The sequence below is a fragment of the Nerophis ophidion genome, linkage group LG10 (genome assembly GCF_033978795.1).
Source record: "Nerophis ophidion isolate RoL-2023_Sa linkage group LG10, RoL_Noph_v1.0, whole genome shotgun sequence".
Classification (NCBI taxonomy): Eukaryota; Metazoa; Chordata; class Actinopteri; order Syngnathiformes; family Syngnathidae; genus Nerophis; species Nerophis ophidion.
This window is the reverse complement of record NC_084620.1, coordinates 27151527-27178183: the sequence shown is the minus strand read 5'-3', so window position 1 is coordinate 27178183 and position 26657 is coordinate 27151527. Positions and strand designations below refer to the sequence as shown.

The window sequence follows — 26657 nt, the reverse complement described above, 5'->3', positions numbered from 1 at the left end:
CAGATGTCTGTAATTTTCATCATAGGTACACTTCAACTGTGAGAGACAGAATGTGAAAAAAAATCCAGGAATTCACATTGTAGAAAATGTATTTGTAAATTATGGTGGAAAATAAGTATTTGGTCAACCATTCAAAGCTCTCACTGATGGAAAGAGGTTTTGGCTCAAAATCTCACGATACATGGCCCCATTCATTCTTTCCTTAACACGGATCAATCGTCCTGTCCCCTTAACAGAAAAACAGCCCCAAAGCATGATGTTTCCACCCCCATGCTTCACAGTAGGTGTGGTGTTCTTGGGATGCAACTCAGTATTCTTCTTCCTCCAAACACGACAAGTTGAGTTTTATTACAAAAAGTTGTATTTTGGTTTCATCTGACCACATGACATTCTCCTAATCCTCTGCTGTATCATCCATGTATCAATTTTGGTATAAAATGAGAGCTTTGAATGGTTGACCAAAATACTTATTTTCCACCATAATTTACAAATAAATTCTTTAAAATTCCTACAATGTGAATTCCTGGATTTTTTTTTCACATTCCGTCTCTTACATTTGAAGTGTACCTATGATAAAAATTACAGACCTCTGTCATCATTTTAAGTGGGAGAACTTGCACAGTCGGTGGCTGACTTAATACTTTTTTGCTCCACTGTATATATATATATATATATATATATATATATATATATATATATATATATATATATATATATATATATATATATATATATATATATATATATATATATACATATATATGTATACATATATATATATACATATATGTATATATATACATATATATATACATATATGTATATATATATATATATATATATATATATATATACATACACACATATATATGTGTATATATATATATATATATATAGGATGGATGGATGGATGGATGGATGGATGGATGGATATATATATATATATATATAAGAAATCAGTTTTACAGGAACTGCAGATGCAAGACAGTGTTGTTAATGCTAAAACATCCATCCATCCATCCTATTCTACCGCTTATACAAATGCTGCCAATGATTTTTTTACAAAAAAAAAAAAAATATATATATATATATATATATATATATATATATATATATATATATATATATATATACACCTTATAATAATATACATTTGGTATATATTAAAGATCAACGTAATATTATTGTCGCTCGTCTTGCTTTGACTGCATTAAATCATCGTGACGGAAGATGGCGCGAGGTCGTCGGATGTTCGCAAACTCCGACTACAGCCGGAGATAACCGAAGAAGTCCGAAATGCGGCGGAGCTGTCCGGAACATCCGGCACCTTCAACATAAACAGCAATGGCGGAAGCAGCTGCATCGTCCACAGCGGCCCCAACGGTGTCAGGAGGTTGGACCAAACACGTAACCTGCAGGTAAGACTTGAAGAACCGCTATCAGAATTTCGATGATGAGGACATTGCTTGCATTTTAACGTCAAAATATTGCTGTTCGAAGAGTTGTCGATGGGCTGACAACAGCGTTTTAGCGAGGCTCGGCTATGCTTGTTATTGCCTTGCTGTGTATTAGCTGTGAGATACAACTGACTTTTTTTGGGCTTTGATGACACGAGTAAGACGACAAACTACGCCCCGAAGCATCTCAAAGCAATTTAAAAAAAACATGAAGACGTTGCAGCTAAGTGACATTAACTCCATAAACTGGCAGAGTGGTGACCTGCTTTCCTTAGAACTAATAAAGCGACTACTACTGCCTGGTGAGCAATCTGTTTAGGTGCATGTTAAAAGCTTAAACGAGCATGTTTTTGTCATGTCATCGACTATTACTATTAAGTCATGACTAATCCATATATACTGACAATGTGAATTGTATTGCTTTTATGTTATTAGTTTAGCTGGCCATATAGGTATTGTAGTTAAATGGTTTGCATTTGGGTTGTCCAAAGTGCAGCCCGGGAGCCATTTTGGGACCACAGCTGCCTTTTTTATTGGCCCTCTGCATATTGTAAAAATGAAATAAAATCCATATTATGAAAAACTTCTGTTAGACAGGGCAGGTTACTTTATCAGTACACTAAGGTAAACTTGTTTTGCATCTGGCACGATTATGACAATCCGTTAAACTTACAGGAAAAAGTAAAAAAAAAAAAATAGAACATTAGTAAGAATACAAATTGTAAATGAATCCAGTGTTTCCCATCACAATTAGATCATTTTTCCCCATAAAAAAATATAAAATATAGAATCACAATCAGACAAAATTTGGACCAAGCCAGAACAAAATATAAAAAACTAAAGAATAAATTACACATAGAAAAACAAATATGAACGAAACATTGACGACACATTGTATAGTTATGTTACGGCAGCTGGGACAAAACTGCATTTGGTCTTTTTGTATTGCTTCTTGGGACTAAAAGCCTCCGTCCAGAAGGGACAGGCTGAAAATGGCTGTGTAGTGAGACACATCAGTTAAAATGGAGGAAGCTATCCTCACTACCTGTTCGTTGTACAGTGTGGCTGGAAGCAGCTGAGTAGAGGCGGGGGAAATAATACATTTTTAGATGCATCGCAATTCGGATATGGACGATTACAGAATCGATGTGTAGATGTAAATATTTGATTTATTTATTGTCCATAAATATACGCAGATAGTTCTAAAATTTGGGTGACTGCAGCGAGCCACCTCACCAAGGGACCTGACCAGCTCCTTTTATTATCAGGCACCTATGGTCCAGTTTTGCACACATTTTCATAAATTGAATATGTGGGAATTAATTCAACTGTTTCTTATTCCAAATGATTTTTTTTCTTAAGTTGTAAGGAATAAACGCTTATTGAGTGAAACTAAAATAAATGTTAAACTGCATCAATATACATTAAGATGCATCAATAATCACTATTTAATCGAATCGTAGTTCCTGAATCATTCCGTAATTTTGTAAAACCAATTTCTCTTACTTGTTGGTACCTGCTGTTGTGTATTTGGGATCTGCGTTAGTCCTGAAAATGTGTTGTGTAGGCATTGCAGAGAGATATTCATAAAATAATCTTGCTTTCCTTCATAGTTCCGGGAAACAATCTGTTTGTAATTTGCAAAACATGTGATGGTTTTTGCACTGATGATTATCCATATGGTATGGATTTATCCAAAATGCTTTGCACGGGTCTGCCATTGTAGTCCGACCCTGCAGTCAATAAGCTCCTTATTTTTCACTATCCAGACTGGCTCGTACATGCACATGCATCCTCCGCTGTGCCATTTCTAAATACAAAGTAGCGTCTAGTTCAAATGGAAGCACTAAAAACTACAACAAAGATGGTGGGGAGAAGACGCTGTCAAAGTGGAGGAACTTAAGAATGACCGCCCACAAAACGGTGCATCCTGAAAAAAACAGTCAAGAAACAGCTTTAAAAGGGTCTGTAAAACATTATTTATGCACAATTTTAACTTGTATTTAGACCACAAGGAAGTGTTTTTAAATGTAGAAAAAACATCATAATATGACCCTTTTAAGACAAAATAAGATGAAGATGCTGTTTTCAGATAGCTTAGCATGTATTGACATGCATTGGATTGGTTTCGGTATCTTTATAGACAAAATAATACCTGTATCCTTTTAGTTTTCCTTTAAAATTTGGATATCCCTGATTTCTTGAAAATTATTATTTCACTGCTGTACGGTTAACAACAAATAGCACTACTGCAATTGTCCCTTGACAGTTATATTTAGTAACCGCCACCATTCATAACAGAAAGAAATATAAATACTTCAAACTAACAGACAAGGTTGAAATAAAAAGATCAGTAATGGGGTGACAAACAATCCTATAATGTTTTAATGTAAATATACTCTGACAAAACTGAACTACTGTTCAACAGTTTGAATGGCACATGTCCCTGGCTTAATGACCCCCTTTTATTTGCAGATATTTTTTGCACGGTTTATGCAAAGAAGGAGACAACTGCCGCTATTCTCACGATCTGACGAGCAGCCAGCCTGCAGCCATGCTCTGCAAGTTCTTTCAGAAGGGAAACTGTGCGTTTGGGGATCGCTGCAGGTGAGCGGTTGGCAAACGAATCAAAGCTGTTATAAAATGGATGTTAGAGCAAACATTACACCAAGTGTTTGATTCAAGTGTCAGTTGCTCTGTTAACGACTTCTTCGTCTAAAACAAGGTGCTGGCACAGCCAAACAGTAGACGGCAGCGTTGCTGGCAAGGCTTTCCTTTGAATATTAGAAGTCCTTTAGGAGATACGATACCTGAAACTGCAGCATCCAAATGTCAACATGTTGCTGTCAATGGCAGCTGTTGTGATTATGACATAATGTACTTCGAAATGTCTTAATAATTGACCTCAAGTATCCGTGGCACTTGTCCACCGTGCTACCACAGGGCTATACACTTAGCTTTTTCAGTAGTAGCACTTGTTACTAAAAAAAAAAAATGTAGTTGCACGTAATAATTTTTGTAGCACAGAAAAAATTGGGATCAGTATGAAATGTCTTAAATATCACAATTTCTTTATTAACACTCAAACAGCGTACACGTGCACTCATACATATAAACACAGAGCCATTATAAGGACTACCGTAACACTCAATTAAACAAAGAGAACTTCACTAAACTGTGCTAGCATTAGGGCTGAGCGATATGGACCAAAACTAATACCTCGGTATTTTCAGATTGCCTTTGTGTTTTATGGCTATATCACCAGTGTTGAGAGCACTCAGATAATTTTTGTTGTAAGTAGTAACGTAATGTGGTGTTTATTCTTTAAAAAGTAATAAGTCGTATGTAGGTCTGGGCGATATGGTCTTTTTTAAATATCTCAATATTTGTATGCCATATCGCGATACACGATATATATCTCAGTATTTTGCCTTAGCCTTGAATGAACACTTGATACATATACAGTGGGGCAAAAAAGTATTTAGTCAGCCACCGATTATGCAAGTTCTCCCACTTAAAATGATGACAGAGGTCTGTAATTTTCATCATAGGTACACTTCAACTGTGAGAAACAAAATGTGGAAAAAAAAATATCCAGGAATTCACATTGTAGGAATTTTTAAGAATTTATTTGTAAATTATGGTGGAAAATAAGTATTTGGTCACTTCAAACAAAGAAGATCTCTGGCTCTCACAGACCTGTAACTTCTTCTTTAAGAAGCTCTTCTGTCCTCCACTCGTAACCTGTATTAATGGCACTTGTTTGAACTCGTTATCTGTATAAAAGACACCTGTCCACAGCCTCAGTCAGACTCCAAACTCCAGTATGGCCTAGACCAAAGAGCTGTCGAAGGACACCAGGAAAATAATTGTAGACCTGCACCAGACTGGGAAGAGTGAATCTACAATAGGCGAGCAGCTTGATGTGAAAAAATCAACTGTGGGAGCAATTATCCACTGATAATCTCCCTCGATCTGGGGCTCCACGTAAGATCTCATCCCGTGGGGTCAAAATGATCATGAGAACGGTGAGCAAAAACCCCAGAACCATATGGGGGGACCTGGTGACTGACCTGCAGAGAGCTGGGACCAAAGTAAAAAAGTTTACCATCAGTAACACTACGCCGACAGGGAATCAAATCCTGCAGTGCCAGACGTGTCCCCCTGCTTAAGCCAGTGCATGTCCAGGCCCGTCTGAAGTTTGCCAGAAAGCACATGGATGATACAGCAGAGGATTGGAAGAATGTCAAGTGGTCAAATGAAAGGAATATAGAACTTTTTGTTATAAACTCAACTCGTCGTGTTTGGAGGAAGAAGAATACTGAGTTGCATCCCAAGAACACCATACCTACAGTGAAGCATGGAGGTGGAAACATACTTTGGGGCTGTTTTTCTGTTAAGGGGACAGGACGATTGATCCGTGTTAAGGAAAGAATGAATGGGGCCATTTATCGTGAGATTTTGAGCCAAAACCTCCTTCCATCAGTGAGAGCTTTGAATGGTTGACCAAATACTTATTTTCCACCATAGTTTACAAATATATTCTTTAAAATTACTACAATGTGAATTCCTGGATTTTTTTTTCACATTCTGTCTCTCATAGTTGAAGTGTACCTATGATGAAAATTACAGACCTCTGTCATCATTTTAAGTGGGAGAACTTGCACAATCGGTGGCTGACTAAATACTTTTTTTGCCCCACTGTATATATATATATATATATATATATATATATATATATATATATATATATATATATATATATATATATATATAATTGGAAAAATATCGTCTTTGAATCGAGAATCAAAAAAAACGATTTATAATCGAAATGCGACCCCAAGAATCGATATTGAATCGAATCGTGGGACACCCAAAGATTCACAGCCCTAATATGTATATATATATATATATATATATATACACAAACACAAAAATACTTTTTGTCCATATAGTTAAAAATAGTGTTCATGTATGAGATTTATTGCTGTCAATTATGGCCAAAGTAATAATTAAGATTATTGTTATCAATATTAAAATCAATCAATCAATGTTTATTTATATAGCCCCAAATCACAAATGTCTCATGATTACTTATTGTCAGGTAATGCAGTGATAGGGTGTGAATGTACCTGAGGGTACTCTCCTGAAGGAATCAATATCTATCCATCTATCCATCTATCCATCTATCTATCTATCTATCTATCTATCTATCTATCTATCATGTAATTGGCAATGTCTAATAAAAAGGCTATTCATACATTTTAAAGACAAGTATTTTTTATTTTTTTATTTAATAATATCAACTTGTCAGCTTTTTGTACAAAAAATAAATAAAATTTTTTGATGCCTTTATTTCTATTTTTACATTTTGATAGAGTTTTTTTTATTATTATTTATACAATGTATAAGTTATGTACATTTATATGTAGATGCTGCATAGGGACGGATCCAATAAGGGTTTGACCAGAAATATGTCCTATAGGAGTTAACTATAAACAATAAAACCTTGTACTGCAATGAGTTGGTGACTTGTCCAGGGTTCACCCTGCCTACCACCCGAATGCAGCTGAGATTGGCTCCAGCTTTCCCCGGGACCCTAAAAGGGACAAACGGTAGGAAATGGATGGATGGAATAAAACATTAAGAAAATGATGTGTCACATGAAGGATTTTTGAAATAATACCTTTTGTGACATGAAAAAAACACAATGTAAAACAAACATGGCGTTTACTGTTTGATATCAAAATAAAATGCAGAGCTGTTTGGCTAATGAAAATGAAGTCTAATAAACAAGCGTTGTTCTTCTCCAAAAGCTCCTTAGTGGTTCAGTACAACAGTTTGGCCAACCCAAAAAAACCCTGCAGTGATACCTCTTACTTTGAATACAAAATCTTCACAGCTTTTGTACAGTTCAATGAGATGACAAAATATCTTAGCTAGTACTGATGTTATTTAAACACAGTTTGCAGTTAAATAAATAAATGATAAATAAATACATGGGTTGTACTTGTATAGCGCTTTTCTACCTTCAAGGTACTCAAAGCGCTTTGACACTACTTCCACATTTACCCATTCACACACACATTCACACACTGATGGAGGGAGCTGCCATGCAAGGCGCCAACCAGCACCCATCAGGAGCAAGGGTGAAGTGTCTTGCTCAGGACACAACGGACGTGACGAGGTTGGTTCTAGGTGGGATTTGAACCAGTGACCCTCGGTTTGCGCACGGCCACTCTTCCACTGCGCCACGCCCATAAATAAAGGACTAGTGGACATCCCAGTCAACAAAGTAAAAACATTATCAACAAGCTGTGACAACGTTCACGACACATTGCCTGCTGCAAAACATCAAATAGTATTCTCTTTTGCTGTATACATTTAGTGTGGGGACAAGTGCGTCTTTCCAATATTGTCCACACCTGTCACCATCTAAACGCAGCACTGCGCTCTTAAACGCACTCTGCAAAAGTGAGGGAAAATTATGTTAAATCAAGCGCTTGGCTCCGTTTACTCCGAGGGGAAATCTTCGCAGCAAAGTCCGTGCAGCTTGTCCGCCATAATTATCAAGCTAAACACCGCTAGAGCACATGCGCCTGACTCGTGTTGCTAAAAATGCATTAATAAATGACAGTTTTTTGGTAATGAAAAAATTAGACTGTATTATTAACCGTTGGGAATTTTATCGCAAATTATCATTATACCGTTTACCGTTACATCCTTTACCCATTAAAAAGTAAAAAGTCAAGGGCGGTCACAGCATGTTCTTGCTGCAAATGTTGGTCAATTTTGGGGGCATTACGGTGAAAGACAAGGGCGGTCACGGCAGATGCCGCGGTTGCCGTGGTTAAATTCGAGCCCTGAGTAACTGTTTTTCTTTAGTCATTCATTTTATAAACTTGTCAGCTTTTTGTCATTTCATGATACCTTTTATCTCTATTTTTACATTTTGATAGAGGGATACATTGTTCTTTCCTTTTGTAAGTTGTATACATTTATCTGTACGTCTAGATGATGTATCGGGACAGATCCTTTTAGAGTTTGAGCAGAAATATGTCATATAGGAATTAGCTATACACAATAAAGCAAACAAAATGCTGTGTTTTGAGTGTTTTTTGAAGTATTACCTTTGTGACGTGAAAAAAACAAGCAATGTAAAAAAAAACAACGTATTTTTATTTGTTGATATTAAAATAAAACACGAAGCAGTTTGGCTAATGAAGGTTAAGTCTAATAAACAAGCTTTGTTCTTCTCTTATAAAGAGGAGTGATACTTCTCACATCGAATAAACAAACTTCACAGCCTTCGTTCGATGAGATGACAACATTTTTTAGCTAGTATTGATGTTATTTGAACACTGATGCAATTTGCAGTTAAATAAAGGACTAGCGAACATCACAGTCCACAAACTAAAGACTTTATAAACAAGTTGTGACAGCGTTCACGACACATCACCTGCTACATGTTTCCTCATGTTATCTCTGTCACAGCAGCTGATAGACGCTGTATTGAGAAAATATAAGCAACATCAAATAGTTTTTCTTCTTCGCTGTGTACTTTTAGTGTGGGGACAAGTTCGTCTGTCTCCAATATTGTCCACATCAGTCGCCATCTATCAGCAGTGTACTCTTAAATGCAAGCCGGTTAGCGAGGGAAAATTACGTTAAATCAAGCGCTTGGCTCCGTTTACTCTGAAGGGAAATGTCCCGAGCAAAGTCTGTGTAGCTAGTCCGCCATAATTATCAAGCTAAATGAGGCTAGTGCCCATGCGCTTGACTTCGTGTTGCCTAAAATGCATTAATAAATGACAAGGTTTAGGTAATTAAAAAATTAGACTTATTACTAACCATCAAAGAAATCAGAAACTGATCAGGCGGGCCGGTTCTATAATCGGAATGAAACTGGACACACTGGTGACGGTGGCAGAGAAGAGGACTGTTGACAAACTAGTGAGAATCCTGGATAATGCCAGTCACCCTCTGCGTAGCGTTATCAGTAGCCAGAGGAGCCTGTTCAGTTCTAGACTGCTTCATCCCAAGTGCAGGACTAATAGACTCAAAAACTCCTTTGTCCCACACGCCATTAGACTGTACAACTCCTCTCTGGGGCGGGGGGTACTAGGATGACAGGGGATGCAAAACAATAACAGTGCAATACGTTTTCATGACATGGTCACTACTGCCTGCTTTGTCTTGTTATATTCTTATTTTACTTTTGTATTTTCATTCCCATTGTTGCTTTTTATTTTTTATTCTTTTTGTAATATTTCTCTATTTTGTTTCCATTTAAGCCCCCATTATTTACTTTTTACTTTTTTTAATTGATCTCAACTCTTTACACTGCTGCTGGAATTTTAATTTTCCTGAAGGAACTTTCTTGAAGGAATCAATAAAGTACTATCCATCCATTTATCTATCAGGAAATGTATCGCAAATTATCATTATACCGTTTATTGTTACATCCCTAGCCCATTGAAAAGTAAAAAGTCTAGGGTGGTCGGGGCATGTTCTTTCCGCCGATGTTGGTCAATTTTTTAGGGCCTTACGGCAAATGACGAGGGCGGTTACGGCTATTGCCGCAGTTGCTGTGGTTAAATTCAAGCCCTGATATATGTATATGCCGTAAAAAAAGAAAAGGCTTAAAACATGCAGGTCCCTTTTGAGAGGCAGATTACGCACCCAGGCTGTTGTCAAGATACCCAGACAGACGTAGCTCGACTAGACGCTGTCTGGCTCCTGAGGAGCATCCCCATAGTTACCAGAGCAGTGCAACAACCGCCACACCAGCACTTATAAGCTACCTTAGGGGGCTTGTTGTGAAGACTGTAATGCATTGAGTCACGGCTGCCGTCGTTGACAAGTCACATTCCTCTGTCCTTGTGATTGGAGGATGCCCTCTTTTTTTTTCTTTTGTTTGGCTTGTCTACCTTCTGTACCCGGTATTAAGACGCAAAAGAAAAGGCAGCCGAAGTGGGGGTTTGTAAAAGGCTGTCTATTGTGCAGGACTCAGTGATGCCCACCTCCCGCCCCCCGGCTTTTGTAGCCCCCAGGGCCAGACAGAGTGCACTGCGTGCTGCATAGCAATTGCATAACACTCTCAATTTCTCTCTTCTGCTGTTGCCGGGTTCCCCAGGTTCACTCATCTGCATCACTCCTCATTTATTTATGTACAGCTACAGCACCCCCCACCCCTGCCCCCTTGTCCTTATCTAGCACTCGAGTGTCTTTCTGGGAACAGTGTTTAATGTGTGCACTGAGTGTACCAGCCGTCGACGATTAATGAGGTGGCTGGAGGAGCGAGGGTCGTATTTAGACCACTGTATGCATTGGCTGCTGTCCATGTCTACAGGGTGGATCGATCCATCCATTTTCTCCCGCTTGTCCCTTTCGGGTTCGGGGGGGGGGGGGCTGGAGCTTATCTCAACTGCATTCGGGCGTAAGGCGGAGTACACTCTGGACAAATTGCCACCTCATCTCAGGGCCAACACAGATAGACAACATTCACACTCACATCACACACTAGGACCCATTTAGTGTTGCCAATCAACCTATCCCCAGGTGGATGTCTTTAGAGGTGGGAAGAAGCCAGAGTACCCAGAGGGAACCCATGCAGTCTCAGGGAGAACATGTAAACTCCACACAGAAAGATCCCGAGCCCAGGATCAAACCCAGGACCTTCAGTATAATTTAATTCCACTTTAAAGGGGCCTTATTATGACAAAACAACTTTGTTTACCTGATTGTACCTGCTTATATGTATTTGGGATCTGCATAAGCCCTGAAGGTTTCAAATCACTCTGTGGAGGTATTGAAGAGATATGTACAAAACAATCTTGCCTTCCCTTATATTTCTTAATTTCCCCTCTGGGATTAATAAAGTACTTCTAATTCTGATTCCGAAAAACTGTCCTTTTGGAATTTGCTCCTTTTGTGACTTTTTTTGTCATATGTGACTTAAACAGATTATCCATGTATGGTTGGCATTTATCCAAACCTCTTTGCTAGACTCAGCAATTTGAATTTATGTAATTAATGAATTTTGTGTGTTGACGGAGAAACCCAATGGAATAAAATCCTCTGTTTGCTTTAACCAACACATGTCACTACACAAACTTTCAGCCTGATCTGAAGTTAAAAAAAAGTGCCTTTTAACTTTTATGATTTGTGGCAATGTGCCTTCCACTGTGAAGAAGTCACTTCAAAGCTTTGCTTCAACCACAGACCTCACAATAAGATGGATTTCCGGGGGAAAAATACTTTTAATGGCGGGCTTGGTGACTACTATTTGTGGCAATACAGGAGACAATGAAACGGTATGTAATAACAAGAGGTTAGAAATGTTTTAAAGACATGTTAGCAATGTTAGCTGAATTTGTTGTTTAGCTAACTTAGCCTTTTAATGTGAGACAATGGTTTCTCCATCTACAGGCAAATTAAGGAATGATCTTCCTAAAAACTACTTTTATCAGTGCCTACTGTGTTTGGGAATGGACTAGTTGAAAATATAATCCGCTCGTGAACAATTATGTAGCACGTAGAATATCTAACTCAGGGTTTCCCACAGCGTTTTGTTGTTAAGGCGGCCGCCTTAACAACAAAGAACCACCGCCTAAACTAACGTCTTAAGATCTCCAGCCACACGTGCGCATTTAAAAAAAACTATTACTGTCCCCAAGCAAACGCATACACTGAGTGTCATACGCGTGCCAAAATACTTGGAGGCGCTGTGGCCTAGGACTTAAAACCAATCAGAAACATCCAAAACTTCATTTCCGGAGGGTGCATATAGCAAAAATGGCAGGTCACGGCAAGAAAGAATTATCTCTGTGGACTGGCAGGGCAGTAGAGTCACATTTAAGCATCATTTTGGAGTTTAAAGTTAACAAAACTCAACAAAGTGTTGACTGGGAAACTTGCCAGTCCAAGTCTGGTGACATCATCCATCCATCCATCCATTTTTTACCGCTTTTCCCTTTTGGGGTCGGGGGGGGGGGGGGGGGGGGTGCTGGAGCTTACCTCAGCTGCATTCCGGCGGAAGGCGGGGTATATCCTGGACAAGTCGCCATCTCATCACCGGGCTAACACAGGCAACATTCACACTCACATTCTCACACTAGGGCTGTTTTAGTGTTGCCAATCAACCTATCCCTAGGTGCATGTTTTTGGAGGTGGGAGGAAGCCGGAGTACCCGGAGGGAAACCACGCAGTCACAGGGAGAACATGCAAACTCTACACAGAAAGATCCCGAGCCCAGGATTGAACCCAGGACTGACACTCTTACCCTATTTTGGAACGGTACGGACTTGGAGGGACATCTGACCAATTTCCTCATCGGAAAGAAGACATCACAAAAACAACTATCGGCACTAAATTGAGCAGTCGACGCAGGTGGAAGAAGTGGTTACGATAGAGTTGTTTTGCTCTACTTCGAACTATGCGAGCAGATCTATTTTGTAACGGTACGGACTTGGAGGGACATCTGGGCAATTTCCTCATCGGAAAGAGGATATCACAAAAACAACTATCTCCACTAAATTAAGTAGTCGACGCAGGTGGAAGAAGTGGTTACAATAGAGTTGTTTTGCTCTACTTTGAACTATGCTAGCAGATCTGGGGCGGTTCTCCATCAACTACATCCATTCAATTTGGAATAGAAACATCAGATATTGACACAAGCTCTCACAGGAGTTGGGGTTCTCCATTCACCCATGACAGCCTGGTCACAGACAAAGATATGCTGAATGATGTACAAGAGCACCAAGATTCCAATGCGAGCAATCCACAATCTTCTGTGGTGAAAGAGAGAAGAGCTCTACTTCAGGTATGTGGGCGCTAACTTCATTGCTAGGAAGTAATATTGTTAAAAGGCAGCTAGATGTTGTACATCTGGGGCATCAAAACACTGCAATTACAAATGCTCTCAGATGACCACTTTCAACAATGTGGAATCAGAAGTCAAGATGGCAAGCATATATTAAAGTTCAGCGGTTTTAGATACATTTAAATAGGGTTGTATTAAAAATGCTTTAAGTAGTTTCTTGTAATAAATAATATTGAGTTAAGTAACACTGCAGTTGCATTAAATATATATTTTTTCTGTCAAAATAAAAAAACTTTGAAGTGCTTTATTGACACATTGTTTCCCGACGATGTTAAGGGCCGTTTGACATGTTGTAAATAACATGTCACTATATTACACCTGTGCTGAAGTGGGTTTATCCCAAATAATGTATTCATAATTATTGAATGTAATTTTGTAAAAATCATTATACAAATGTTTTATTGTCACTAGGCAAAACTCAACAGCCACAACCACGACAGACTAAAAATGAAAACTTCCAATCGAGATATAGTTGCTGAATGCAGTAGAAGAAGACATCCTGATAAAGAAGAGACTTCTGGAAATGTTGGAGACATCAGAGAAGCGATCGTCTGACAATTTAGACAAACTAACATCAAACTACCTGTGATGAGGTGGCGACTTGTCCAGGGTGTACTCCGCCTAACAACGAATGCAGCTGACATAGGCTCCAGCGACCCCAAAAGGGACAAGTGGTAGAAAATGGATGAATGGATAACATCAAATTACAAAGTGAAAATATTGTCTTACTAAGTCATATTAATGACATACTTAGTATCTCAGGTGACTGGGCCTTATTTGTGTTTTGTTTATACTTAACGGAGAAAAAATCAAGATATATATCGTATATCGCCATTCTGCGAATGGAGCGGAAAACAACCGAAAATTGTAGGCTTCTTTATTTCTTTAATATTTTTTTTTATTAAAAAATGTTATTTGGTTATGTTTTTAATAAACAATGTGTTCAATGTAATCAGTCTGTAGTCCATTCCCCCCCAGGCTGTGGTGGCAGCGATGACGTGGAGATGTGATGGCGACAGGCGGAGTTACACTTTTTCTTCTACCCACCCACCCCCTTCCCCATCCTCAGAATCATCCATCCATCCATTTCCTACCGCTTATTCCCTTTTGGGGTCGCGGGGGGCGCTGACGCCTATCTCAGCTACAATCGGGCGGAAGGCGGGGTACACCCTGGATAAGTCGCCACCTCATCGCAGGGCCAACACAGATAGACAGACAACATTCACACTCACATTCACACCCTAGGGCCAATTTAGTGTTGCCAATCAACCTATCCCCAGGTGCATGTCTTTGGAAGTGGGAGGAAGCCGGAGTACCCGGAGGGAACCCACGCATTCACGGGGAGAACATGCAAACTCCACACAGAAAGATCCCGAGCCTGAATTTGAACCCAGGACTGCAGGAACTTCGTATTGTGAGGAAGAGGCACTAACCCCTCTGCCACCGTGAAGCCTCCTCAGAATCAGAAGAGTTTTATTGCCATTGTTTGAGAACGGGTTCACAAATGGGGTTCACAAAAGTCCTGCCGCCTATCCCAGGCGACGCCCCCTCCTTAACTAACACATTTTCTGAGGGAAACACTGTAAATGTATAGCCTGCTCGGGGCTCTCTTGTTTCCAATGTCTCTACAGCAAAATCTATGCAAAATGTTACATATTTTTAGAACCATCGACTGTCTATATAACAATGTGTGGAATACCCCAGGGATCAATACTTGGACCAAAATTGTTCATGTATACAAACGATATTGTAAAGTTACAAAGAACTTAAAATTAGTATTATTTGCAGATGAGACAACAGTGTTTTGTTCAGGAGAGAAAACACACATGGTAATACAAATAATCCATCCATCCATTTCTACCGCTTGTCCCTTTTGGAGTTGCTGGGGGTGCTGGAGCCTATCTCAGCTGCATTGGGGTGGAAGGCGGTGTACATCCTGGACAAGTCACTACCTCATTGCAGGGCCAACACAGATAGACAGACAGACAACATTCACACACCAGGGCCAATGTAGTGTTGCCAATCCACCTATCCCCAGATGCATGTCTTTGGAAGTGGGAGGAAGCCGGAGGACCCGGCGGGAACCCATGCAGTCACGGCGAGAACATGCAAACTCCACACAAAGACCACAAGTGTACAAATAATAACAGAATAAATGAGCAAATTAAAAAGAGTCTGTTTTTGTCAAACCATATATTTGAATCTCAGTAAAACCAAAGTGTTTTTCAATAACAGGGAAAAAAAGTCAAATACAAATAGACGGAGTAGACACTGAAAGAGTAAAGGAAAAATAATTTTGGGTGTAATGGATGATCAAATAAAATTGAAATCTCATTTACAAAATATACAACATAAAGTAGCAAGACATATTTATATAATGAATAAAAACAGAAGGGACAAGCGGTACAAAATGGATTGATAGATAAAGCAAAGTATGTTCTGGACCAAAAATCAGTTCATATTCTCCACAGTTCATATTCTCATTGCAGCATATGGAAACTGCCACGTATCGTCATCCCATAAAAGCACCCGCACAATCACGATGTACTCCCTTGCGAAATTGGTTTCCTGTCACACTGTAACCTTGGCATGATGGAAAACTTTTTAAAGACTTGCCATTCATATTTTTTTTTTCTTACTTGTAATAAAAACAGGTCTTATGTCTTGTATTTATTAAAAACAATATTTTGTGCAGGGTCAAACTCTCCATGTTAAAACTTTATTAAGTGCAATCTAATGACTAACAGGCTGCCACATCATTTTTTCTTTCCCCCATTACCATTGTGTTTTCTTTCTGTATGTTTCCATAGGTTTGAACACCACAACCCTTCACAAGACGACCTGCCAACACCCGAGCCATTGCCTTCCACCTCCCGGAGCAGCCACCCCGATCCGGAGCTCAGTGGGCCGTTGCCTGGCCTAGGGGCACAAGATTGGGTCAATGCTGCAGAATTTGTCCCAGGCCAGCCATACTGTGGACGTGGTGAGTAATGACTTCTGAGAGGTCCGAGGAAGTGCAGTGTCAATTCAACGGTGTGGGTACTTTTCCTTTTCAGCAATTCCTCTAAATAGGCAATGCACAACACTGTCAATATTAATTATGTATGGGGTACAGTTGCCACTCATTGCTGCTGTTTATCAATCAAGGGTAGAAAGGATAACTAGTGCAGCTCATCCTCTTACTGTACTTTCTAGGCTTCAGAGCGCAGCTGTATTGAAGCCACACCCACCAAATTTTCACAGAAATAAATATTTTTACATATATTAACCGCATCAAACCATTAGCCGCAGATATATACCGGTACAAAATATTTTGTAAATTTTTTTTTGCAATTTGGAAGTATTATCTTGTATCTCAAAGTATCTAACGTGTATCTCAATAAATGCGATCGTTCCGACCTCTGTCATTCACATTAATATTTATTTGAATGCAAAAATACTTCTGACCACTCAGTGCTAAAACATGAACATTTACTTACAGCAAGTAATGAAAAGTCCATTGTTCTTGGTTTCAACAGCAACACAAGTATGAATGGCTGCAAGGCGTCGACTGGTGGTGAGTATATGGAAAGGCAGAGGGAGTTACAGAAAAAACTTTTTCCACTTTCAAATCGCTGTACAGACAGACAGACAGACAACACGTACACGGTAGTGGTGTCGCAAAAGTCATGTGTAAAAGAAAACACCAAATAGTGGGTTTTTACTTCACACAAGCCTAAATACGCACACACACTTATTTGTTTTTTTACACACAAGCCCAATCAAAATTTGGACAGGACAGAGATTTTTTTTTTTTTTGCACTCAGACAAATCATGATACAGACAGACAACTTAAAACACACACATGAAAATCTGATTAGATACACACACAGATTGATATACAGACAAACATTGGTACACACACGTGTGAATTGGATTACACATTTTGAGATTGTGATTGAGATACACGTTTTGCTACAATAATATTTCCATATTACATACTTTAATTGTTTCCAAACGGTCCATGTCACTCGGCAGTACAATGGCTGATCAAGCAAAACAGAAGTCATCGTCACGGACCCACTTGCTGCGGAAGCTAGCTCTCCAATCAGCTAAACCAGGGGTGCCCACACTTTTTCAGAAGGCGAGTTACTTTTCAAATGACCATGTCGAGGTAATCTACCTCATCTTCACACACACGTATCATGTTTTTATTGTATGCATGTTTGAAATAAACCCAAACCATAACATATACATGCATTCCTTTCTTTCATGAAGACAAGAATATAAATTGGTGTAATACCTTATTCTGATTACTTTTATTGATTAGAATCAGACAGGATTCACAGTATTGCTGATAATTTACATTGTGGGCTAGAAAAGTCCTCCTTTCAGTCCAATGCCACATGAAAGAGGTTGGTTTTTGGCATCTTATTTGTCCAGCTTCCATACTTGTTTTTAAATACTTTACAATAAATACAATGAGGCAAAACTCTTTAGCTTGCTAGCTTTTGGGACTCTTATTTTGTCAGTGCAGGAAGGATGAAGCAGTCTTTTTTTTTTTTTTTATTGCGAAGACAGCAACAGTCTTTAGGCTTTTGACAGCAGTCTGTTGAAATAAAAACTGTTTCTTGCCTTCCTGTTAGTCGCTTTTTTTCTTAATACTGAGCTTGCGTCATCTAACAAGATCCACAGGAGCCGCGAATGTCAATCAAGTGACGAAAGGGACGTCAGGTCTGTAGGTGAAGTGGCTTGTCGCAGTCAGCCACGTTTTAGAACTGTCTGCATTACTTTATTTACAATAAATAAATTGTTAATTAATTGACATTCACTAATCGATTTATTTTATAATTGTCCATGTCTAAATTGCGATGCGTCTTGAAATCGATTATTTTCCCCACCTCTATAGTGAAGATTGTTGATCGATCATTTTTAGGACAATTTTTTTTTTTTTTTTATGCCTGGCTGGCGATCGACTGATTCATCCGCCGCAATCGAACGGTATCTCGCGATGGATCTAATGGGCTAAGCAGACTCAAAAAGCCCATGTCGACATTTTGGTGAATTTACAAAACTGAAACAATCATGCCATTTTAAGTTAATAATACTAACATAGACACTTGTAACCGTGTTAGCATATTTCTTAACGCTAACTTGATTACATTACAGTAGCACGTACAAGCATTAAGGGTTGGAATTGGGGGTTGAATCACCATAATTGATTCCCGGGCACGGCACCGCTGCTGCCCACTGCTCCCCTCACCTCCCAGGGGGTGATCAAGGGTGATGGGTCAAATGCAGAAAATAATTTTGCCACATCTCGTATGTGTGTGACACTCATTGGTACTTTAACTTTAACTTTTTTTAACAATTATGCATGAAAACGTTCCTACAGACACACATGGGACGGTTTAGTAAGTATGAAGTGTTTGTTGTATTCTAAAACTTACAAACGTTGCTTGGAGTGATGAATGAATAATTGTTTCGAGCAGAAAAGCTTTGGACTTATAGCAGACAAAAAGCAGACAAAACAAGATATACGGCGTGAAACAGGAAGTACATTTTCAACCCGCAGCACCTGCAGTAAGCGAACTCGTTTAAAAGGGGGCTACGTAGCACAAACAATACCACACCTTTTCAGTGTCTCTGTTGGTGTTAAACTATTTGTTGAAGACAAAACATAATGGCCATTAGTGAAGAGAAATCCATAAATTAGCTGCACTCTTTATAAACTTTAAGGGTCAAAGCGTAGGGAAAAGTATTTCAGTACAGTAATTGGTCGATTGATCAAGAATTTTGCCACAATGTAAAAAATGTATTTTTCCTGTGTTTCTAGCGGAGTCGGCGAACGCTCAGAGCCCTGGTCCCCTCATCGAGGAGTTTGACAGCGAAGCGACGCGTCACAGCAAAGAGCAGCTGAGGAAGCAACTTTGTCCATACGCCGCCGTTGGAGAGTGCCGCTATGGCCTGAACTGCGTCTATCTCCACGGCGACATTTGCGACATGTGCGGACTGCAGGTTCTCCACCCCACCGACAAGGACCAGCGATCGGAGCACACGAAGGTGCTTGTCACCTGACATGATGAAATCCATCTTTTATTTGTAGGGATGTCAGCTTGACCCTTTCACTCTCTGCTAGGCCTGCATCGAAGCCCACGAGAAAGACATGGAGATCTCCTTTGCCATCCAGCGCAGCAAGGACATGATGTGCGGAGTGTGCATGGAAGTGGTGTTTGAGAAGACCAACCCGAGCGAGCGTCGCTTTGGCATCCTGTCCAACTGCAGCCATTGCTACTGCCTGAAGTGCATTCGTAGGTGGAGAAGCGCCCGGCAGTTTGAGAGCAGAATCATCAAGTGAGTCATGTTTGGAAAAAGGAAATCATGTTTGAGCTTTTTCAACGGTGGGCAGGAATGTGTTTGTTTGAAGCAACACTGGACATTTACATCTACAGCAAGATGCTAACATTTTCATAAACACACTCTTTTTAATAATCATATGAACAACTATATTCTAATATTTACATCAACAACTATGTTGTAATAATTACATGAACAACTATATTGTAATATATACATGCACATTAGAGATGCGCGGTTTGCGGTCTCATCCGCGGAGTCTGCGGATAAACCGCGGGTCGGGCGATTGACATGACGAAAAAATAGATTTTAATTAAATTCGGGCGGGTGGCGGTTGAACCATCCGGAAATATTTGATATACATGGTTCTGGGATCGGTGTCCTTTGCCATTCAAAGAGCCATTTAAGACCCGTGTCATAAAGCGAAGAAGACAATAAGAGACGCTATTATTCTCCTGAATGACTGCCGGTAGTCACCCAGATAATAAGTATTAGGGCATGCTATGAATCCATTGGTTTTGTCGCCTACTACAGCATGTACGATCTGCTTGTCAGTCCAGCATCATGTTGTGTGTGGCTTCCGCAGCAACACGTACATGACTGCAAGGCATACTGGGTGACACAGAGTACACTAATGTTTGTGATATAAACAATTTTAACACTCTTAGTAATATGCGCCACGCTGTGAAGCCACACCAATTAAGAACGACAAACACATTTCGGGAGAACATCCTCACAGTAACACAACATAAACACAACACAACAAATACCCATACTCCCTTGTATTCATGAGACTTCCTGACTATTTTATACACCCTGCTAGCAGTAAACCCCGCCACCAGAGCGGGGCTCTCCCTTAGAGATAGGGTGAGAAGCTCTGTCATCCGGGAGGAACTCAGAGTAAAGCCGCTGCCCCTCCACATCGAGAGGAGCCAGACGAGGTGGTTCGGGCATCTGGTCAGGATGCCACCCGAACGCCTCCCGAGGGAGGTGTTTAGGGCACGTCCAACCGGTATGAGGCCACGGGGAAGACCCAGGACACGTTGGGAAGACTATGTCTCCCGGCTGGCCTGGGAACGCCTCGGGATCCCCCGGGAAGAGGTAGACGAAGTGGCTGGGGAGAGGGAAGTCTGGGCTTCCCTGCTTATGCTGCTGCCCCCGCGACCCAACCTTTGATAAGTTGAAGAAGATGGATGGATGGATGGTCTATGTTGAAATATTTGCATGAACAACTATATACAATTTTTACATGACCAAATATATTATAATACTAACATGAACATCTATTTATATTGAAGTATTAACATGAAAGTCATATTGAAACATTTGCATGAACAACTATTTTAGATCAATATTCACATTAATAATATTTATGATGAACTGTATTTTAATATTCACATTAATTATTGTATTGTTATATTTAAATGAAAATATTGGGTGTATCTATTTGTTTTAACAACGATTCAATATTTGTGCTTGCTGATATGATTCAGGAACGATATATTTTTTAAACGATACGATGTATTGAGTTGATATCGATTCAGTAACTTTTTAGCAAAACAAATCAAGCAGTGTGGCTGTGAAATACATAGTGGATACGGGACACTGCAGGGGAAGTTTCCTTTATTCCTGTTATTTCTTGTAAGGGAATTATGTATAAATTAATAATGGGTACAAGCACATAAACAACAATTAATGACCAATGCCTTCACATCTTACTTGAATAAAGTCCAACTTTGCCTGAGGGGCTGGACAGGACAAAAAAATAAAAGAATAAAGTAAAACCAACACCTTAGGTTGAAAAACCAGCAATAAACATGTTCTGCTCACATTTTAAACGTTCAAGCAATTTTCAATAAAAGTTCAGTAACCAACATTTTAACAGTAGATTTACCTGCCTAATAAAGTTTCCTGGCCCGGCCATCTGTTCTTTGCCTTGGCATCGCCGATGAAGGACAGCATCCCATGTGTGCGGAAGCATGTATTTCCCCCTCATCCCTGTTGATGGCGTTGCCCCCTTCCTCATTTCCATAATGTCCTTGATCCATCTCTTGTAATTCTTTCTTTCTCATAAAATTACTTCCCGGGAGTCGGTGCATCGCGGAAACTTGTTTTAATAACGCCACAGACTGAAGAGTAGACGTAATGTTAATCATTACTTTAATATTAAAAGTGGTAAACTTCATATAGTCTACTGTTCTTAAATCCAATATTTTCCTTTTTCTAGTATCGATAAAATCGATCGATTCTCTTTTAAAGCGATCTTTGATCGATACCTATCCCTCGCCGAGCATAGATCGATATACTTGAAATTGTGAAATATAAATCAATATAAAAGTATCAATCAATCATTACACATGTATTGAAATATTTGCATGAACAAACTGTATTTTATAATAATCTTCATAATTACATCTATAATTACATGTAAAGCTATATTTTAATATTTACATGAACAGCTACATTCTAGTATTTACACGAACAGCTACAGTCTAATATTTCCATGAATAATTATATTCTCTATTATGAATATTCATATGAACATCTATATTTACATTACCATTTTTTTAATTTTTACATGAACCGCTATATTCTAATATTTCCATAAACACCTATAATCTCTTATTCAAATTTGTATGAACATTTATATTCTTTATTTTCATGAACAAACTATATTTTAATATTTATATGATCAGCTGTATTCTAATATTTAAATGAACAACTATATTCTCTAATATTATTCATATGAACATTTATATTTATTTACAAGAACAACCACTATTTAATACTTACATGAACAGCTATATTTCAATATATTTAGACAAACAGCAATTTTTTTTTTTAATTGTCGACAAACGACTATATTTTGATATTTAGACAAACTATATCATATTTACATGAACAGCTATATTGTAATATTTTTATGAAAAGCTACATTGTATACTAATATTCATATGATCATCCATGTTATATATTTACATGAACAGCTATATTGTATTATATTGTATATTCTACAGTCATGGCCAAAAATATTGGCACCCCTGCATTTCTGTCATATAATGCACCACTTCTCCCAGAAAGGTGTTGAAATTAAAAAGGCTTTGGTATTCACATGTTTATTTCTTTGGTTTGCATTGGAACAACACAAAAACACCCCAAAAAGCCAAATCTGATAGTATTTTGCACAGAACTCCAAAAAAGGACTGGACAAAATTATTGGCACCCTCAAGTTAATATTTGGTAGCACACTCTTTGGAAAAAATAACTGAAATCAATTGCTTCATGTAACCATCGATGAGTTTCTCACACCTTGTTACTGGAATTTTGGACCACTCTTCTTTTGCAAACGGCTACAGGTCTATCAGATTTAACGGGTGCCTTCCCTCAACTGCTGATTTAGATCTGGACTCATTGATGGCCACTTCAGAACTCTCCAGCGCTTTGTCTTAAGCCATTTTTGTGTGCTTTTTGAAGTATGCTATGGGTCGTTGTCCTGCTGGAAGACCCATGACCTCTGACAGAGACCCAGCTTTCTGACACTGGGTCTTACATTATGCCCCAAAATTATTTGGTGGTCCACAGATTTTACGATGCCATGCAAACAGTCAAGGTATCCGGTCATTGAACCTCCACCATGTTTGACTGTAGGGATGGGGCCTGTAAATGGTGTGATGATGTGCTTTACCAAAAAGCTCCACTTTAGTGTCACCTGTCTACAGGACAGTCTCCCAGAAGGATTGTGGCTTCCTTAAGTAAGTTTTTGCAAACTCCAGTCTTGCTTTTTATGTCTCTGTGTCAGCAGTGGGGTTCTCCTGGGTCTCCTACCATAGTGTCCCTTTTCATGGAGAAGGCGCCGGGATTGTGCGAGCTGACTGTTGTACCCTATGTCTGCAGGTCAGCTTGAATTTGTTTGGAAGTAGATCGAAGTTCTTTATCCACAATTCTAACAATCCTTCGTTTTCTTTTTTGTCCACGTCCAGCGAGGTTAGCTACAGTGCCATGGGCTTTAAACTTCTTGATGACATTGTGCAGGGGAGACACGGGAACATTTAGATCTCTGCAGATGGACTTGTTGCCTTGAGATTGTCCATGCTTTCCCACAATCTTGGTTCTCAAATCTTCTAGGTGTTATTTGCACTTTCTTTATTTTCTCCATGCTCAGTCCAGTACACACAACGTAAAGGTTGAGTCAACTTTTCTCCATTTTAACTGGCTGCAAGTGCCATTTCTATATTGCCAGCACCTGTTACTTAGAATACAACTATTTGTTACAATTTTGAAAAGGTGCCAATAATTATGTCCAGGCCATTTTTGGAATTCTGCGTAAAATATCAGATTTGGCTTTTGGGTTTTTTTGTTGTTACAATGCAAACAAATAAAAAAAAATAAACATGTGAATACCAAAGCAATTTTCTGGGAGAAGTTGTGCATTGTCTGACAGAAATGCAGGGGTGCAAATATTTTTGGCCATGACTGTATATTCTAATATTTACATAAGCATCTATGTTGAAATATTTGCATGAATATTAATATCTATATTCTATATTTACACAAACGGCTATAGTTGTAATATTTACATGAACAACTACATTTAAATGTTTAGACAAACAACTGTGTGTGATCAAGTTGTATATTTGGTACAGATCTTGTCCAGAATGCAGAATCACTTCTAACTTTGTCATCCCGAGCGAGTACTGGGTGGAAGACAAAGAAGAGAAGCAGAAGCTCATCCAGACGTACAAAGAAGGCATGGGGTGAGAGAGCACACCCTGCATTTCTTTTCTTCATTACGTTTCTGTAATGATGTTTGTATTCTCATTTGGTCCTCACAGGAGCAAACCGTGCCGGTACTTTAACGAGGGGCGTGGAACGTGTCCCTTTGGGTCCAACTGCTTCTACAAGCACGCTTTTCCCGACGGGCGACTGGAGGAAGCTCAGCCTCCGCGGAGACAAACCGGGTCCAACAGCAGCAGGAACCGGGTAACCATCGACATACTGTTTGTTTCTAAATGACTTCTGCTTCTGCAAGGTGATTCAAACTTTTTCACCGAGTGACGCATAGTGTAACAATATTCGAATTTTTGTATAAAAAAAATATATATCGGCCTTTTGTTATAAGTGACAAAGTGTATATTAGTTTTATGATCATAACTTTTTTACATTTTTTTAGATTACACATTCCCCCTATGTTTAAAATAGTTGTTTTTGTTTACTTATCTTGATTACTCTAAACTTTTTGAATGGAAATGTTTTTTGCAAAACCAATGTAACAATGTGTATTATCATGAGTACTGTAGAAGTATAGTATAGTGGGGACATTTTTCCCCCACCCCTCTTTTTTTTTCTTTTACTATTTATTTTAAATGTGCTCTTGCGCCCTCTGCTGGTCAGTCATTACAGATCATTGAACTTTCTCAGCTCACGTCCTAAAAAATGATGATGCACAGAATAAGGAGCAGGAAACCAACACAATGATTCTTTCACCCTTAGAACTCGAGACAGACGCGCTTGTGGGACATCCTGGACGAGCGGGGAAGCAACGACTCATTCGATAATGACGACGACGAGATGGTGACGTTCGAGCTGAGCGAAATGCTTCTCATGCTACTCGCCGCCGGAACCGACGACGACGTGACTGACTCTGAGGACGAATGGGACTTGTTTCACGAGGATTTGGATGATTTTTACGAGATTTACCTATAACTGCACCCCACCTCCTCTCTCTCAATATATATATATATATATATAAATAACTAAACCCTAGAATGGACTGTCTTGTGCGAGTGATGGACAGTAGCGTCTCCTTCCCTCTTGTATTGTGGCAGTGCCTTTAAGCAGGCCATTCATAAAAACTCTTTAAAAAGATGAAAGTAAGAAAAGTGCACATTTTCTAGACATCTATCCCTGTGGGTTTTATCCTGGTGTTCTCCAAGCAAAAAATATCACAAAATGTATTCAGATTTTGCTGAAACAAGTTTATTTGTGGACCTCGGTTTCACTTGTTGATCATCTACCTGGCTTTTGTACATACGTCAGACACTCATCATTTATTAGCACTTGTAAGATATTCCATCTTTTCAAGGCAAGAACTGTTCCTTCCCTTCTTATAGCTTCTATATTGTGCTAACTAGTAACCATGTCCATGTTCCTGGTGTACTGCAATGTATTTACTGTACTTTGGGGAGCATTGAGATACATTCATTGCACATTTTAAGCTCACAAGAGGAATAATGTAAAAGTTAAAAACTGTCCCTTGTTTTTGTTCCTTGCAATGGTCTAACGCTAACCGTCATGTACTTGGGACACAGCAATGGTGTCATACCAAAAGTCCAATGAAAAATAATTTCCTTACCGGTTGGCTTCATTTAACTTTTGTTATTTTAAATTAAGTTACATTTGGATTGTATATGTCAAATACTTCTCCATGCTTGGTAGCTGGTTTCAACCTGTTGAAGTCCGTTGGAATGCATATGTTTATACTGAAATGTGTGTTTTCTATGTTCCACGGCCCTCCATCTTAACTTGAAATTAAAGTTTATTATCAAAACCTGCTTCTGTGGAGTCCATTTGAGCCACAATTAAGTCAACCATGTTTGGAATGGCCCAAGTCTCAAATCAGGCCCAGTGAAGAGCGTGCGAATAACGCCATATTTTAAAATCCATATACTGAGTGGTTAGCGTTTGTGCCTTACAGGGAGAAGGTCCTGGGTTTGCTTATGTGTGGAGTTTGCATGTTTTCCCTGTAACTTAACTAAGCTCCAGAGTTTTCTTTCACCCCGCCAGACCGATGTTAATATGCTAACATTAGCTTGCTGTCATGCTAGTGTTAACACCAGCAAGAAATTAGCCTCTCCATCTTACAATCGAGGAAAAAAGACCTGCTGATCGAGGGCATGCAACTGTTAAGGAGAGGAATTTATTGAAGAATTGAGTTATTTCTGCATTTTCAGACCAAGACATGGACCAGTACTCCTTTGCTT

The 26657-nt window shown here is 39.1% G+C and overlaps 1 protein-coding gene across 1 annotated transcript; it reads left to right on the top strand.

Moving 5' to 3' along the window:
- The first annotated feature begins 1283 nt into the window (after positions 1-1283).
- Positions 1284-26228, top strand: mkrn1 (makorin, ring finger protein, 1). The gene is made up of 8 exons (XM_061913233.1): positions 1284-1418; positions 3933-4064; positions 16152-16324; positions 19157-19383; positions 19460-19674; positions 24321-24431; positions 24510-24657; positions 25168-26228. The coding sequence occupies exons 1-8, from the start codon at positions 1345-1347 to the stop codon at positions 25378-25380; spliced, it is 1293 nt and encodes a 430-aa protein (XP_061769217.1). The 5' UTR covers positions 1284-1344; the 3' UTR covers positions 25381-26228.
- The last annotated feature ends 429 nt before the right edge of the window (positions 26229-26657 follow it).

Excerpts from the sequence above, each read along its gene's own strand:
- mkrn1 (XM_061913233.1), top strand. The coding sequence starts at position 1,345 with ATGGCGGAAGCAGCTGCATCGTCCACAGCGGCCCCAACGGTGTCAGGA. Across the intron at positions 4,065-16,151 it reads GCGTTTGGGGATCGCTGCAG|GTTTGAACACCACAACCCTT; the intron begins GTGAGCGGTTGG and ends ATGTTTCCATAG. Across the intron at positions 16,325-19,156 it reads CCAGCCATACTGTGGACGTG|CGGAGTCGGCGAACGCTCAG; the intron begins GTGAGTAATGAC and ends CTGTGTTTCTAG.